Source organism: Lactuca virosa, chromosome 1 (assembly GCF_052849685.1).
Source record: "Lactuca virosa cultivar CGN04683 chromosome 1, Lactuca_virosa_CGN04683_v6, whole genome shotgun sequence".
Lineage (NCBI taxonomy): Eukaryota > Viridiplantae > Streptophyta > Magnoliopsida > Asterales > Asteraceae > Lactuca > Lactuca virosa.
This window is the reverse complement of record NC_136426.1, coordinates 211,899,553-211,918,336: the sequence shown is the minus strand read 5'-3', so window position 1 is coordinate 211,918,336 and position 18,784 is coordinate 211,899,553. Positions and strand designations below refer to the sequence as shown.

General features: G+C 30.3%; 1 protein-coding gene across 1 annotated transcript; it reads right to left on the bottom strand.

The window, feature by feature from the left end:
- Positions 1-10,651: 10,651 nt before the first annotated feature.
- Positions 10,652-15,477, bottom strand: LOC145164566 (S-adenosyl-L-methionine-dependent methyltransferases superfamily protein). The gene is made up of 8 exons (XM_079083280.1): positions 15,090-15,477; positions 14,042-14,155; positions 13,870-13,938; positions 12,603-12,622; positions 12,463-12,515; positions 12,331-12,361; positions 12,154-12,235; positions 10,652-10,979 (listed from the first exon to the last, which is right to left on the bottom strand). Exons 1-8 carry the CDS (start codon positions 15,277-15,279, stop codon positions 10,789-10,791), a joined length of 750 nt encoding a protein of 249 aa, XP_078939406.1. The 5' UTR covers positions 15,280-15,477; the 3' UTR covers positions 10,652-10,788.
- Positions 15,478-18,784: the final 3,307 nt, after the last annotated feature.

The window sequence follows — 18,784 nt, the reverse complement described above, 5'->3', positions numbered from 1 at the left end:
ATTAGTTTTTCTCACTCATCTCTCTGTTATCTTTCATAACCCAAAACACATGAAAACTCATCTTTCTCAACCCATTCAATTTTTAATTTTAAAATACACACAAACTAATAAAAATCATACAAAAATAATTCACAAAATATTAAAAAACATACAAAACTAATTCATAAACTAATTAAAAATATATAATTTTTTAGTATAAATATAGAAGCATAATGTACAAGTGGTCATTGAATTGTTGAAAATGATGGAGGTGGGTTAAGGAAGCCGCATATCAACCCACCACTCTCAACCCGCTAATGAAGGAATGATGTCTTGGTGGTACCAACGATACCTCACCTATTTTCCACGACTCCGTCCCACCTAAGGTCGGACGGTATGGTATGCAGGGAAGGGTGCGGGAAGAGTCCCGCATATGGGAACACCGCACCATCGGTGCGGGGAACGAGGCTCGGGAACAAGGGTGGGGGTGGGGATGTCGCATTCTCACTCCTCATTCTATTTGTCCGTTCTTTTTTTTCTTTTTTTATTCATACGGCTATATAGCCGTTAATCAATATATATATATATATATATATATATATATATATATATATATATATATATATAGAGAGAGAGAGAGAGAGAGAGGTGGGTTCAATTGAGAAAATAAAAAAGGTTGAGAATGGGGAAATCATTCTCAGCCACTCATTTAATCTAAGCATAAAAAGACACGGTGGCAAACTTGTAAATATGATAACAACCTTCAATCTCAAATACGTATTTGTAGAGAATTATATTACAGTTCAAACACATTCATCGTTCATCATCCAAATTTCTTCTCCAACCTTCAACAATCATCCAGATTTCTTCAATTAAACCATCATCAACATCATCCAGTGCTAATCAATCATCGATCTTCGTCAATAACATGTTTATCAACACGATTCAACAGTTAACAACAAAAATTCATTTTTGGTTCTTTTAATCCAACCTTCAATTCTACATGAATACGATCAGATCTTCAACATCTACGATTAATTATACTCCCAGCGTCATTAGATCAACATCATTGATAATCAACAAAAAATCCACTTCATATCATTCATTCAACATCGATTATCAAATAAAACTTCAAAATTGAGGTTAGAAAAAGATCAAATCGTTTTTTTTTTTGAAAAATTTCATATAATTCTCTATCAATCTACTATTTTGTAAGATTTAAATAGTCAAAGTATCATGTTTTTAACATTTTTAAAAAAGTTAAATTGTACGCACTCCAACTGTTTGATGAAATGCATAAACTAAATTACCACGTTATATTCATATATGAATATGTTTTCTCACCTGAATCAGTATATGATTATTAAAACAAAAAAACAAATATGCAAGTCTGTATGTTATTCATATGTGAATAATATATAAAAATTATATATATTTGTGAAAATACCTTGTAATATTCATATGTGAATATACTGTGTAATATTTATAAGTGAATATATCATCTAATATTCACAAGTGAATATACTATGTAATATTCACATGTGATATACCATGTAATACTACGTAATATTCAGATATGAAAATATTATCTAATATTCATAAGTGAATATATCATCTAATATTCACAAGTGAATAAACTATGTAATATTCACAAGTGAATGCATCGTCTAATATTTAAATATGAATATACTATGTTTATTATATGCTATTTTCATATATGAATGATACTTAAATTGTAAAAAAAAATTAATCATAGTTTTTATTCATAAGTGAATAACGAATGTACTGTAGTAAAAACCTTATTCATTTTTATTCACTTATGAATAACGATAACTGAAAATATAAAAAAAAAATTATTTTATCTTAAAACTATATCAATATGGATGTCTATTTGTAGAGAATAAAAAATCATGAATTTTGGTATATTTAAAATCATTTTTCGATAAAAATAGCTTCTTAAAAATTAAAAAAAAACGAAAAAACTATGTTTTTGTATATATTAAGGTAATGCTTAGCATAGTTTAAGGAAACATGTTTTGTTGGAAAACACATGTCTATTCCTTTCCCATTTCTGCTGGTACGATGGAGGCTTTTGCGGCAAAAATAAATGAGTGGCTGAGAATGATTCCCCCATTCTCAACCTTTTTTTTTCTCAATTGAACCCTCCTCTATATATATATATATATATATATATATATATATATATATATATATATATATATATATATATATTCCTTTTATTAAACTATAAATACCACAACATCCAACCATTTTTTTAACCTACACCTTATAATTCTCTCCAAAAAACATTAATCAAAATGTCATCATCTTCATCATCCGATTCGACGGCTCTAGAGGAGGCTAAGTTTATCGGTTCCGTCATGGCAAAAACGGTTGCATACTTTCAAAACCGACTAGGCGAAACATCACGTGCACGATCTAAACCTAGAAAGCCGCGGTTGCGTAGAAATCGCGAAGCCGGACACGATCGTCTTATAGAAGATTACTTTGCAGATGACGTCATCTACGCTGTAAAGTTTCGATGTCGGTTCCGGACGAGGGAGGAACTATTCTTACATATTGTTGGCGATTTGGAAGGCCGCTTTCCATATTTCCAATAGAAAATAGATGCAAGACGGATAAAAGGTTTCTCTCCAATTCAAAAATGCACGGCTGCAATTCGTCAGTTAGCATACGACATGGGCGCAAACAAATGGGACGAGTATTTTAGGATGTCAGAGTGTATCGTGCGGGAGTGTGTGTACAAGTTCTGCAAAGCGATCTGTTTGATTTATGGGCAACGATATTTGCGCAAACCAACTATGAATGATATCCATCAATTGTACACGGTGCACGAAGGCAAGCATGGATTCCCTGGAATGCTTGGTAGTATCGATTGCATGCATTGGGGTTGGTCATTATGCCCCAACGCATGGCGTGGTCAGTACATGAGAGACGACCACAAAGAGCCGACGATCGTTCTAGAGGCTATTGCATCACATGATCTTTGGATATGGCATGCATTCTTTGGTCTAGCTGGTGCAAACAATGACATCAATGTGCTAGACCAGTCGCCGGTATTCAACGATATCTACCTTGGAAAGTCGCACGATGTACCTTTTCAAGCAAATGTGGTAGCATATAAGCGTGGATACTATCTTACTGACGGTATATATACTTCCTTGTCTGTTTTGTTGAAATCGTTTACATGTCCTCACGACCCGAAAAGGAAAAAGTTTAAAGAGGCGCAAGAGTCAGCTAGGAAGGATGTGGAGCGAACATTTGGTGTACTTAAGAGACGTTAGCAAGTACTAGTAGCCGGGGCAAGGTCATATGAAGTGAAAAGGTTACAACACGTAATGTATACATGTATCATATTGCATAATATGATTCTTGAAGACGAAGGAAGAGCGATATGTCGGTACAACGAAAATGAAGTTTTGCCAAATGTCGAAGGAGTAGCCGTTGGTACACAAGAGTATAGGGCAAATAGAAGAGAAGTATACAATCGCGACATTCATCACGCCCTTCGTGTTGATTTGGTGGAGCACGTTTATAGGACTCATATTCAGCCGCCGATCGTGTTTTCTCACGATGATTTGTTTGACGAATCAAGGATTCTGATATGTTCGTCGAGAGCGAAGATTCCAATGACGAGAGTGACGTTCGGGGGAATGATGAAGACGATGAGGTCAATGACGAGGACGATGATTCCGAGTGACGTATTTTGTTTTTTTTTCAAATTAGGATATTAATTATGTTTTCTATGTTGTGGTTTGTTTGATTTTTTGTTTGCATTTTTTTTTTAATTTTTCTACTTATTTAAATATTAGGTTGAATATAATTTTTATTTTAATTAATGAAATGTTTTTTTATTTTTAATTAATATTTATGCTTATTATTAATTTAAAAATTATAAATCATAAAAAATAATTAATTTTATTTAAAAAAATAAAAAAACAAAATAGTGAAGGAAGCTTCCTACCCATTACTTAGGTTTAGGTGAGGGAAATGAAAGTAATGAAAAGGGTGATGTGACCCACAAAAAGTGAGAGAAGTTTCCCTACCCTCCCTCCAGTCTAATGAAAGAAGATTAATGCTAAATAAATGACATGATACTGAGATCATCAAAGATAACTAGAAATTATTGTACAACATAGTGATGGTTGATTCTGAAAGCATTTTGACACATATTTTCTAATTTTACATCATAGACTCTCAATGATCATTTCAGGTTGGGTGTACCAATGGTAATGGTTTCATTCTAAATATTTCAAACTCTCAACCATATATTTATTGTGTACGATGCTTTTTAGGATTTATAACGTACCTCCTTCATGGGCCTTGAAATATTCATACCTCAAACTTGCTTTAGTCTTTCTTTGTCAAAAAGAGTCCCACATAAAGCTTCTCTTACCTGGGTTCTGGCGTTCTACCATGCATAGTGGGCTTAGTTTGGGCTGTTGTTGGGTTCAGTTATGTCTTGGGCTACTGCTGGGTCGGACGTAAGCATATGTTGTATCATACTTTGAACCTAAATTTAATGCTTAAGCAAATATACCTATCGGGTTGTTCTTCCATACTTCTAATGGGTGTTCTTCCATGTATGTCTATAGCACTTTTAGGCTTATTGCAGTTCATTATCAGTCCGATTTCATGAGTATTGCGAGAATAGCCCAAGTTAGTCCACCATACAACTGGATATTGCATAATATAACATGTAATTCATTTTGTGGTTGCGTGTTGCAAGATAGCGCATGTCACTTTAAACATTATTTTGGTGATAAAGTCGATGGGTGTTTAAAGATCACATGATTAAGAAGTTTATGTGAAAAAGTGACTAGTATTCCCTTTGACTATGAAACAAATTGCAAAAGATGGATAGAAGTATGATAGCATGACTGAGAAAATTAGGAAAGGCACAAAGAAAGATGGAGCCTTTCTAGAAGCTGGCCGGTCCATTGAGTAAAAATGAACCTCGAAATAAATTTTTTAGTGGAGGAGAAAAACTTCAAAAAAATATATATACGAAGGACCAAGAATCAAACATGGATGGATTAAATTAAACATAAGCGCTCAAGCCAATCCAGATACACTACTTTTATTGACTAAACAAAACACACCTTCCATATATTTGAAGATTAATAGGTAAATTAGCGGAATTTTGGACCTATTCAGCCGCACAACCTGCACACTCTTCCGAGTTTTAGCAAAGAAAGAAAAGAAGGAGAAAGAAAGTAGTGAAAGAAAAGAAGACAAAAGAAAGGAAAAGAAAACTGCATTTTGTGTTTCCCACTTGGAGCGAATTGAAAGGAAAATTAAATATTTTGTTCATTTCTCTTTAAATCCTTCCAAATTGAAATGAAAGTTAGAAGAGTTTTTCTTTCATTTCTTTCCACTTCCTTCATTTAATGAAACCCTTCATTCATTTAATGAAACCCGGGCACAAATTTCTTTTACTTTCTTCTAATTTCCATCCATATCTTTTCTTTTCATTCGTTAAATTGAACTCGGGAAGGGCGTAACACCCTTGGGTGTGGTGATTTTGACTAGCCAGTTCAAAAGTAGATGATATTGCCTTTAAGTAGAAGATTAAAACATTTTGATTTGAGATCATGAAGTCATTTATATGGTCATTAGATGTATGTAATTTAATACTCTTGTTCTAGAATACGAAATTAATCAAATGGGGTGAATTCTTAGCATAACTTATAGTCTCCACTTATATTAATAAAACCCATGCACTAATCAAGCAGATAAGTATGAATTTCAATCACTTTTTATTAAAATTGCCATCATCAAATCAACAATCCAATTAAAAATGTAACAAAGCATTTGGTAATTGGTATTCTAAAGACATCTAACCCCACTAGTTAACTTTTACAAACTATTTATTACCAAGTTCTCAGACATAGAAACAATATTTCAAATTATTAAATATCAACTGTCAATAAAAACAAAGTTTTCGTCCATTTTTCTGCAGATGTAAATGAAATGAGAATTTGGATCTTCTAAAACATAATCAGCAGTAAACAATCCTTTCTCGATGGTGACCTGGTGGCCTTTGGAAACCAGGCCGAGCTGCAATAAAAATATTTCAATTAGACTTCTTGTCAGATTGTACTGCTTTTGGCATGCATGAGACTGATGTCCATGGGACAAAACAGAAACTCGCTCTTGATCTCTCGTCTGTAAAAGACATGAATGTCCTCATCGTCATCATCAAATATAGCGCTAGAAATCCTTCTAGGGTAATTTTCGATGATGAAGGGTATTTACATCTTTTACACAAACGAAAGATTGCGAGCGAATGGTTGTCCCACTTTTTGGGTGGAATAAAAAAAAATACAATTTTTGTCCTTTTCCCACAAAATGCAGTACAATTTGTTATGTCATGTTCTGCATAAAGAATTTCATTTTCTATGCACTATTGAGTGTTTGTTGGATCATGACAAGTGTCCCAGGTTTTACTAGATGTATATTTGATGAATACATTGGCTATAGGAATTAGGATACACTTGTGGGATTAAATACAAGAAATAACATTGTACTTTCATTCATTTGTTTATAGCATCCTAATTTCATTTCTTGTTACAATAATGTGTTTTGAAAAATCTACCTAATTATAACAATGTCATTCAGATACAAAACTATTATATTGGGTATGATTTTTCAACGTTTGATGTCATAATAAAAAACTGGAAGTACAATGCTATATTTGGGTAGATTTTTCAAAGTACAATACCTTAGTAAAATAAAATGTAAGTGCAATGTTGTAATACAAAGAAATAAAAGTAAGATAATATTTTACACAAATACATGGATGTGCATTGCTATTTCTTGCATTTAGTACCCCCTCCTTATAATGAGAGAGAGAACATTCTTTTTGTATCTAGAAATAAAATCATGGTTATCTTTGTTTAGATTTCACCACTTGTAAGACTTTTATACTTTCAATTTTATTTCAATATGTTGAACACCAAAGAATATTTTTCTGGGATTAAGTGATGTACTTATATGAAAAGTAATAAGATACACTAAGGGACTGTTTGATAATTGTTGATTCAGATACACCTTGTATCCTAAATCGGACCGAGTAAGAGGTGTATCAGAGGAGCCATGACTGAGTTAGAAGCTTCTAAGTGTGATATCAAACAATGTGAATATGAACGAGCCAGACCCACATTCTTATCAAATCCAGAGGCATATCAAACAAGCCCTAAGACCCTGTTTGGCAAACTAGCTGGTAGCTAATAAGCTAGCTTATGAATTAATAGTGTTTGGTAAAAAGTAGGTTATAAGCTATATGGCAATGTAAAATGACATAAATGTACATTTATATTTATAACTAAAAAAAGAATATATACAATTAATGGCATATTTGGAATATTTTTTCAAAATCTCCATAAGCTTTTTAAAATCCATCTCAGAGTAGCTTATCAAAAGCTACCTTATAAGCTAGTTCATAAGCTAAAATAAGCTACTTTTGTGGTTTTACCAAACAATAAGTTACAATAAGCTAGCTTATTTTTGCCAAACAGCGCCTAAAAGCCTGGATTTTATGATTAATGATAAATTAAATAAAATTATTGCTTTTTGTCTTGTAATAATAATATATCGCAACTATGTATTTATTCTAATAATTAAAACATTAAGAGGCAAGCAATAAATTATAACTTCGGTTAAATTAATATGGTTATTTAATAAGCAAATTGCAGGAGACAGTCACATAACATCACCCCTTTCACTTATATACATAAATAACATGTTTATATTTCTTTACCGATAATAAATGTACAACAAAATATACTACATTACCCATATTAGTAGAAAAATGTAAGCGCGTTACTATTATTAGTAAAAAAGAGTATTATTTCTATTATAGGTAAAAAATGTAAGTATGTTGCTACAATCGTTGAAAAAATATATAATAAATATACATTGCCATATTGGTTAATCATATCAAATAATTAATTACGTACACTATTTGGTACATAAAAAGAATTATAGAAAGCACTCATATATGATGTACAACTCTATTTTCCAATTGTAAGTTGGTCTGTCTATATGAGTTATCCTTACCGTTGGATCGCCATATGTAATTTGTAGAAAGAAGATATAGTTAAGAGTGATTAGTATCTACTATTTAGTTTTTATAAAGGGAATATAACTTAGAACTTAAAAGAATGGTTCAATGTCCTACCAGCATATAATTCCCTTTGAGTTTAAGAATCCTACAAATAAAATAAGACATGTTATTATAAATAAAGGAAATTACAAGGAATAGCAACGTACTTTCATTGTTTCATTTCTTCCTATTATAGCATTGTACTTTGAAAAATCTATTCAAATGAAGAAATCCATATAGATTATTCATTTTGGATCTTGATTGTTATTAATGGAATTTTAGTAATTCAATTCGTTGATAAATCTAAGATAATATATAATAGTCGGGTAATCTAAGTGTTTGAATTGTTCTTTCAACATACTAGATCTATCCTAAGTTGTTAGATTTTTTATATAGAGCTGATAGGATTAGAATGGAAGTGTTTAATGGCCATTTTTTTAGGTTTTTGCATGAATTGTGTGAGTTGTGCAATTTACACGAGTTGTGTAATTTAATATTCTTTTTTTTTTCAAAGAGTAAATCATATATGTGGTTTGGTGACTATATGGTTGTTACTAATGATTTTCCTACATCACATAGAATAATAGTTAACGGATCGATTGAGTTAATTGAGTTATAAGTAATCTAAATGGTTACTTAATTTGGATTATTGATGAAAATTTGTGTAATTATCCATATATAAGTGTTGTTGGAAGTCTTATGTATGTTATGGTATGTACTAGAACTAATTAGGCTCATGTAAATAGTGTTGTGGAAAGTCTCATGGAAAGAGATTACTTGATCATGATTCTATATTCGAGTGTTGTTGAAAGTCTCATGTATGTTATCTATGTACTAGATATGATGTGGCTCATGCAATTACTACTGTAAGCAGGTTTATGAGTAATTCGGGAAAAGCTCATTGAGAAGCGGTCAAGTGGATAACATGATACATGAAGGGAACAAATAACAGTTGTCTGGTTTATGGTGTCAACACACAAAATAATATATTGGTTGGTTATGCAAACTCGGACCATGCCGATGATCCGGTGAAAAGAAGATCACCTACATGTTATATTTTTACTTTATTCAGACGTGTTATAAGTTGGAAGTCAACATTACAACCTAATGTTGCCTTGTCTACAACTGAAGCTAGGTACATGTCGATGACTAAAGGAATAAAAGAGTGCATATGACTACATGTTCTAGCTCAAAGTCTTGGGTTGAAGGTGGATAAACATTTCTTGTTTTTGTGACAATCAGAATCCTTTGTGTCTAGCAAAGAATATGGTATGTCATGAGAAGACAAAGCATATTGATGTAAGGTTGAATTTCTTCAGGGGTAGTTGGAACAAGAAAGGTTCTCTAATCAAAAGATATATACTGAGGAGAATTCAAATGATATATTGACAAAGTCGTTGCCCATATAGAATTTCAAGCATTGCTTGGACTTGGTAGATGTTCACGAGAAGTAAGTCCATTCGTGGCAAAATGGCAGGAGAGAGGAGTTCTTGGTTTCTAGAGTTTTATGTGATACTTAAGTCAAGGAAGATTGTTAAATGTGACTTGAGAATTGACGACCCAAATGGATATTGACCCACATGATCAAAGTAAATAAACCTAACACCCGATATCATTGCGATAAGTGTTCGGAGTAGGCTGAGGGTCGTTAGACCCGAAGGCATACACAACTGATAGCTAGGGTTTATTGTACTATCGTTTTCAAGCTTGTGAATAATATTACTTTCACCTATTGTGTTGACATATGTCATATTGACCGAACCACGCTAAATATTGTATCTTTATGTGTGATTTGTTCTCGTTTAATCCTAACACATTTCTTGACGACCAAACCGATGAGCGTTTAAAGATGACATGATTAATAAGTTTATGTGAAAAAAAATGACTAGTATTCCCTTTGACAGTAAAACAAAGTACAAAAGATAACCAAAATATGAAAGCAAGACAGATAAAAATTAGGAAAGGGCCAAAGAAAAATGGAGCCTTTCTAGCAGTTATATATCTAGAAAGGTACATACGACTATGCCTGATCCCTTGGGTGTGGTCAATTTGACTAGACCGTACAGAGTAGATGCTATTGCCTTAAGCCTTAGTAGAAGCTCAATTGGGATCATAAAGTCATTTGTATGGGCATTAAATGTATGTATTTAATATCTTGGTTCTAAAATACGAAATTAATCAAATGGGGTGAATTCTTAGCATGTAAATAACTTATTCTTATAAGTTAACATTTGGTATCAATAAATAGAGGATTGAATTTATCTCCAATTTGTGAAGTAGTTAGTTAAACGGGTGGAGTTGTTTTTCATTGTTAGGGTTCTACACAGAAACCGTGGTTGATTAATTCTTCAAAACATTTTTCAAACACATAAATTATAAATACGACCCTTTATGATGCATGACACATCCTGATGAATGAAATGTCATACTGCTTGCCTACCTTTCTTATTATACTCCCTCCTTATTTTAGCAAAACTCTGTGAACTAATCATGTAGATACGTACGAATTTCAGTCACTGTTTATTAAAATTACCTTCATCAAAATCAGCAATCCAATGAAAATCTATATATTAAAAAAAGAAAAGAACAAAGCATTAGGTATTTTAAAAACATCTAACCCCGCTAGTTTAACTTTTACAAACTGTTTATTAATAAATGATATTTGTAATTAAATGTCACAATCAAAGGAAGGCAGGTGAGTCACTGAGATCCGGGTCTTGACCCATTTTTGTGCAGATGTAAATGAAATGAGAATCCGGATCTTCTAAAACATAATCAGCAGGAAGCAATCCTTTCTCGTTAGTGGGAACGAGTGACAGGTATGATTTAGGAGACGAAGTTGAACCTGGTGGCCTTTGAAAACCCGGCCGAGCTGCATTAAAAAATATCCATTTAGACTTTTTGTTAAATTCTACTGCTTTTGCTTTTCCCCCAGATGAGAGCCTAGTGGTTGAGGAGTGACACAGGAGGTCCAGAGTTTGAACCAAACCCTGACACACCCAAAATATTTCTAGTGTTCCGCGATTGATCTCCCATGTGGTCCGCTCAGAACGTGCGGTTTACAATTTTTTTCTAAAATTGTACTGTTTTTGACATGCATTGGACCGAGACTAAGACTGATGTCAACAAGACAAAAACTGCAATTTTTTTTTGTCCGCGGTTCACTTCTCACATGGTCCGTTCAGATGGTGCGGTTTACAATTTTTTTTTAAAATTGTACTGTTTTTGACATGCATTGGACCGAGAGTCTAAGACTAAGACTGATGTCAACAAGACAAAAACTGCAATTTTTTTTTGTCCGCGATTGACTTCCCACGTGGTCCGTTAGATGGTGCGGTTTACAATTTTTTTTTTAAATTGTACTGTTTTTGACGTGCATTGGACTGAAACTAAGACTGATGTCAACAAGACAAAAACTGCAATTTTTTTTGTCACATAGAGACTCACTCTCGATCTCATAGGTGCAAAAGACATGAATATATTCATCCTAATGATCATAAATAGCTCTAGAAAGCTTTCTTGGGCTATTTTTGAGGATGGGGGCATTTACGTCTTTTTACACAAACGAGTGATTATGAGCAAGTCACACAAATTTTTGTCCCCGTCCAAACGCAAATTTTTGTTGGATTGTAGTACATGATAAAATACTCAATTTGTGTTAGAATTTTACACAAGTATCTCATGGATTGTGACAAGTATTTTATGTTATGTTTTACTACATGTATATTTATTGAATACTTACTAGTTTTTAAGGAGCTTTCTAAAATTTTTCCAAATATACCCCTTAATTAATTATAGAAACACATTCTTGTAAATGCCCTTTATATGTCATTTTATATCTTTCAGCTAGTTTTACCGAATGCCATTTTTTATTAGCTAGCTTTTCAGCTAGTGCGCCAAACATAGCCTTAAGACACTTATTGGGTTGAAATCTATCCAATTATAAAAACAAAACAAAAGTAAAATGCTATAAATTGGTAGATTCATCAAATAATTAAATTATTTAGACTATTAGGAACATAAAATGAATTATAGAAAGAACTCACGTATGATGTACAAGTCTATTTTCCAATTGTAAGCTGGTTTGTTTATATGAGTCATCCTGACCGTTGGATCACCATATGTAATCTGTAGAAATAAGAAGTAATTAATAGTGTCTACTATTTAATTTTTATAAAGGGAATATAAATTAGAAGTTAGCAAAAAAAGGTTTAATGTTTTACCAACATATAAATCCCTCCAGGTTTAAGAATCCTACAAATAAAATAAAACATGTTATTAACTTATTATAAAATAAAGGAGATTGCAAGGAATAGCAATGTAATAATTATAGTTGGGTTTATTGAAAATAAAACCTGCTGACTTCCCCAAGCATTTGAGAAGCACTTAGTGGAGCATCAGTTCCACACTTCAAATTTAAAAAAAAAAAAAAATGAAGAAAGTTAGAATATAAGTAAAAAAGATAAATAAAAAAACAAAAAAAAATTGAGCTTACCATGAGTGAGTCAAGAGTTCCTAAAACCCGCAGATCAGAAACCATGCAAAAGAACGCAAAAAAATGATTGTTAATATATAAAACACATGTTTAAAATTTGTAATTTCCACCAATTTGAGGAGGGCATTTATGTCTTTTGCACAGACGAGTTTCACCTATATGTGTAGGACAAAGAATTGTAAATGGGACATTGGTGGAATCCTCCATTTTGATGTTTTAATTATTAAAGATTTATATTCAAATAGGTGTAATTATTTCAATTTGTTATATGCAGAAATTTTCAAATTTGTTTTTAAGGAATAGTGGAAAGATCCAAGTTCAAAGTTTAATGTGTAAAAAATTGAGTACTTGATGGAAAGTTGATAAAAGTCAACATGATAAATAAAGTCAAGATATTCAAAGCTAAAAGGAATTCTATATATTTGTGTATTAAAGCATCCTACTTTTCATTTCATTCTATTATATAAACTTTTTTTTTTGTTATAATGGAATTGTAGTTTGAAAAATCTAACCAATTATAACATTAAACTTTTAATTTCTTTATTTTCAGGACATTATACAGTGAAGATGCTTTATATTTGATGGCATTGCTATAACTGAGTAGCTTTTGTCAAATTAAAAACGGGTTTTATGCAGAAAAGTCTTATTATTTTAGGAAATTTTTTGATAAAGTCCTAAATTATTTTTTTTGAACAGAAAAGTCCTAATTATTTAATTTTACACGATAATCTGTCATTTCCTGTTAAAATAAAAAGAGTAAATTACTAAAATCGTCCCTATGGTTTGGTCAAAATTGCATGTTTTGTCCCTAACTTTGCTTTTTTGCACTTTGTGGTTTGATTTTGTTGCGTTTTTCATCCCTTAGATACATAAAGTTAGGGACCAAACGTGCAAATTTGACCAAACCATAGGGACGAAAAACGGAACAAATCAAACCATAGGGACAATCCGAGTGCAAAAAAAAGTTAGGGACCAAACGTGTAATTTTCACCAAACCATAGAGGCGATTTCAGTAATTTACTCAAATAAAAATAAGGACTTTTTCGTTAATTTGGGCGAAATATTAAATAATCAGGACTTTTCTGTTCAAAAAAAAAATTAGGACTTTATCAAAAGTTTTCCTAGAATAGTAAGACTTTCCTGCATAAAACCCAATTAAATTAAAATGTTGTAATAAGAAAAAAAATCGGAAGTAGGACCCTTTAATAGTTTTTTGCATTTAACCTTAATATTAAAACCATATGAATCTAAAGAAATCAGTGTATACCTTTATCAATTACACTATCAAATGAATCATCAAGAAAAAAGCCCATATCCCGAACATCCATCTGCAAATCTTTAGATATAATTTATAAGGAATTACTAATTTACTATAATTTATATTTATAACAAAAAAAAAATCTTGAAAACCCAAATAAGACATATAAGAGAGAGGATACATTTTAACTGAGGAATATGCTCGTATTTCCTTCGCATCATTTCAATAGCTACACATGAAATGTCAACATTCATGATGTTTTCATATCCATCCTTCACCATGTCCTCTGACATAACTACAAAAAAATTGAAGAATGTATTTATGGAATTGGAATTTGAAGAATCTTTCGTGCATTTTGTTAGTAGGAAATGGAATGGAGTTCATGAGGCGTTATGGGGGTTAAAAGGGTATTTGAGTAATTTTAACAAGGAAGAAACATTGGGAGTTAAAACATCATATTGAACAGTTATAAGCCTATGTTGCTTATTAAGAGTTATATCAAATAACTCAAAACAGCATCCAAATCAACCGTATTTTGTCCAAAACTAGTTAGGAATTTAGTATAAAGCTAAATATTGAATCCAACAGAAATTACAAAGATGCCCTCATATGTTATGATTATCATATGCCTTCCCCTTAATCTTTCCATAAATTATCTATAACAAGACTCACATCTTAATATTTGAACCACAATGGCTGCACAATCACTTTTACTCTTATGCAATAAACAGAATAACTACTTTCATACCAAGTTGAGTGTAATTAATGAAGATATGGAAGTCAGTGGTATATCGAGTGTCTGCCTCAATTATGCATCAGAAATTACATTCTTTTGTAAACAATTTCAATATAATTACAAGTATTCATCATGCATACTCTGTTCTTTGTCATTTTGGGGGAGGAAAGAAGCCAATTCAACATGATTATCTCAATCCTGTAAAGCACCAGTGTTTCCCTAATCCCCTTCTAAACAAAATTCAAACTCCAAGTACAAAAAAATCAAGTTTACTCAGAATTTTTATCTTTAATATTGCTATGAGACAGAAAAAATAGCTTGAAACAGTGATCCAGCACATCATATTCAAATAATTGTCCTATATGACATGTAAAAGAGAGTAACAGTATTTCACCTCGATGAAATAGTATCGAATTTCTAAAAAAACTACAGAAATTGTATGCATCTAATAGAGATTAAAGTGAGAGAGCTGATCGAGAATGAAACAGTATACCTGCATTGCCGCAACCAACCATAAGCACGCGAGAAGAGGTAGGAATGTATTTTCGAACAAAAGGACGAAGGGCATGATAACGCTGATACCAATCGAATGAACCAGCGGATGCTTCATGAATGTATCGAGCATCCCAGTAAACGGAGTCGCCATAGTTGTATGTATTGCATGCCGACTCATCCCTGAACATCTTTTGTTCTTACCAGTGACCGGCGCCGGTGAAGGTGGAAGTGGAGGCGGTGGTTGGAAGTGACGATCGCGAGGGGTTTGATTGTATGCGTAGTGGATGGGTGGTGGTCGTCGTAAGCTGTGGTTGTGGTGGTTGGGGCGGTGGTGGTTTGGATTTTGTTTGTCTTTTTGGGAAAATCCTTCGCCAGAGCATAATTTCTCAAGATCTAAAATGATTCTGCATTTACAACTTGTACAGTACGCATTGAGAGTTGTACACTGATACGTAGTAGTTAGTCCTGATTTTGGAAGAACAAACGTGTTAAGTAACCCTAACACTTTGTTAAAGAAAAAAGCAATACAACAAATTATACCATTATTTTATTATTTTATTTGCTTTTGAGTTGGAAAAAAAAAAGAAATAGAAAAAAGTTTAACTTTCATAATATTATACCATTATTTTAACTTTTTGAACAATTTTATGTTGAATGAAATATTTGTGTTTTTTAAACATTTTATTGAATAATTATAAAAAAATGTAAGACATTATATAAAATATAAAGATAAATATAATGCTTGAAAATCCATAAAAATATACTAGAATCCAAATTAAACATAATATTTTGCATAAAATTTCGAAACATTTAAAAACAATTAATTATCAATATGATTTCTCATATAGACTATATTCATTCTCTTTAGAAATTGATTCTGTTTTTGTGTATATTTTCTTGTGATATTTTGGGAATTTTTTTAATAAATTTTCTTGTGTATATTTTCTCATATAGACTATATCTTCAGAAAAATTCTAATATTTTGGGAATTTTTTTTAATAAAGTCCTAACTTTTATTTTTTGAACAAAAAATCCCGACTTTTTCACTTTTTGAATAGAAAAGCCAAAGAAACCGGTTAATTTATTCATTTTTGCCCATTTTGACCTATTTAACAGATCATGATACCAAATTGTTAATTTTTCGAAAATAATAGGATTTTTCTGCAGCTGTCATCAAACTTTGTATATAATGTCTAAACGTATTTTTTTACGTATTTATATCAATTTTTACGTATTTGTATATTATTTTAAGTTTTTGTATGTATATGTTTACGTATTTTTATGTATTTTAAATTTATAAATGTATTTTTTTTACTTATTTAAATGTATTTTTAGCTATTTTACATATTTTTATGTATTATGTATTTATATGTATTTTTACGTATTTATGTATTTTTTTTAAGTTTTTTATGTAGATTTTATGTATTTTAAAAGTATAAACGTATTGTTTAAGTATTTATATGTATTTTTAAGTATTTTACATATTTTTTTATGTATTTTTATACATTACGTATTTTTGCGTATTTATGTATTTTTTAAAGTTTTTATATAGATTTTTTATATTTTTATGTATTTTAAATGTATAAACATATTGTTTTACATATTTATATGTATTTTTTAAGTATTTTATATACTTTTTGTGTATTTTTACATGTTTTTTTATGTATTATGTATTTATATGTATTTTTGCGTATTTATATGTATTTTTTAAGTATTTTATATACTTTTTGTGTATTTTTACATGTTTTTTATGTATTATGTATTTATATGTATTTTTGCGTATTTATGTATTTTTTAGTTTTTTATATACATGTTTATGTATTTTTATGTATTTTAGATGTTTAATCGTATTATTTTTACATATTTATGTATTTTTTTTTACTTTAAGTCATCTTCACCATTTCATCTAATTCGCACAGCTCCTTCAAGTATGTCTAGATGGTTTTCCTACACACCCATATATTTTAAGTTTTTCCCATTCATTGTTTAATTTCAAGATAAGTGCTTAGGAAAAGCTTAAAATATGTGGGTATGTAGGAAAACCATATAGACATAATCGAAGAAGTTGTACGAACCGGATGAAATAGTGAAGACGACTTGAAATAAAAAATACATAAATATGTAAAAGAATATATAATTATACATTTAAAATACATACACACCTATATAAAAAACTTTAAAAAAATACATAAATATATAAAAATACATATAGATACGTAATGCATAAAAACACATCAAGATACATAAAAATATGTAAAATACTTAAAAATAGATATAAATATGTAAAAGTACGTTTATACATTTAAAATACATAAAAGTACATAAACATCTATATAAAAAACTTAAAAAATACATAAATATGTAATACATAAAAATAACACATAAAAATAAATAAAATAATATGTAAAATAATTAAAAATACATATAAATACAATAAAAGATACATTTATAAATTTAAAATACATAAAAAATGTAAACATGTACATATAAAAACTTAAAAAAAGACATAAATATGTAAATATATATATAAATACGTAATACATAAAAAAAATAACACATAAAAATACATAAAAAAATATGTAAAATACTTAAAAATACATATAAATACATAAAAAAAATACATTTATACATTTAAAATACATAAAAATACGTAAACATATACATATAAAAACTTAAAAAATACAAAAGTGCGTAAAAATAGATATAAATACGTAAAAAAATACGTTTATACATTATATATAAGTTTTGACGAAATCTGCAAAAAAAGTCCAATTTTTTTGGAAAAATTAATGATGTGGTCCTATGACCTGCTAAACAGGTCAAAATGGGCTAATGTGAATAAATTACCTGGGTTATTGGACTTTTCTATTCAAAAAGTTAAAAAATCGGGACTTTTCTGTTCAAAAAATAAAATTTAGGACTTTATTAAAAATTTTCCCAAAATATTGAGATTTTTATGTAGATTTCCCTATTATTCTTAGTTTCTTTATTTGCACTTTTGTATTTAGGAGTAGATATGGTGTTTCTTTTCAAAATTCATGAATAATTGATCGTGAATATTGTATTTTCTTATAAATTTAGGGACCGTGTTATGTTTATTTTTATTGAAAAGGGATAAAGAGTTATTTGCTTTATGTAAGGTTATCTTACATTCAAAACATCATGAGAACTCTCAGTAACATTTATGAGTTGTGCATAAGCATAATTAGATCTTTCTTGTGTAATGAATGCACATTGTTGTTGAAAATCGTCTCGACAGTATCTTGTATTACAAAGTTATAAATTTCCGAATATTGGTGTATGTAATGTCAGACAAGTAATATTTATATGTAAATGTGAGTGATAATATTATTACATAAAAATTAAAAATACATAATTAATTAAATAATTAATCTTAAAGAAAGATGACATACATTGTGGAGGAAAATGAAAAATAAGAAGTCTAGTTTAATGTAATTTCTTTCAAAAATCATGAAGCATGTGTTATGCCTTGTCATTTGGTCCATGCACACGTGAATATCATATCAAAATTACAAATTCTTAATATATTTTGATAGCATTCTCCTTATCCTCTTCCCTTATAAAAAGATGTTAATCAGTGAACACAATTACCGTATGTACAAAAGTTCTACCTAAAATCTCATATAATAAAATTGCACAACATACAATTCCAAAACATAAAACGTCGATAAT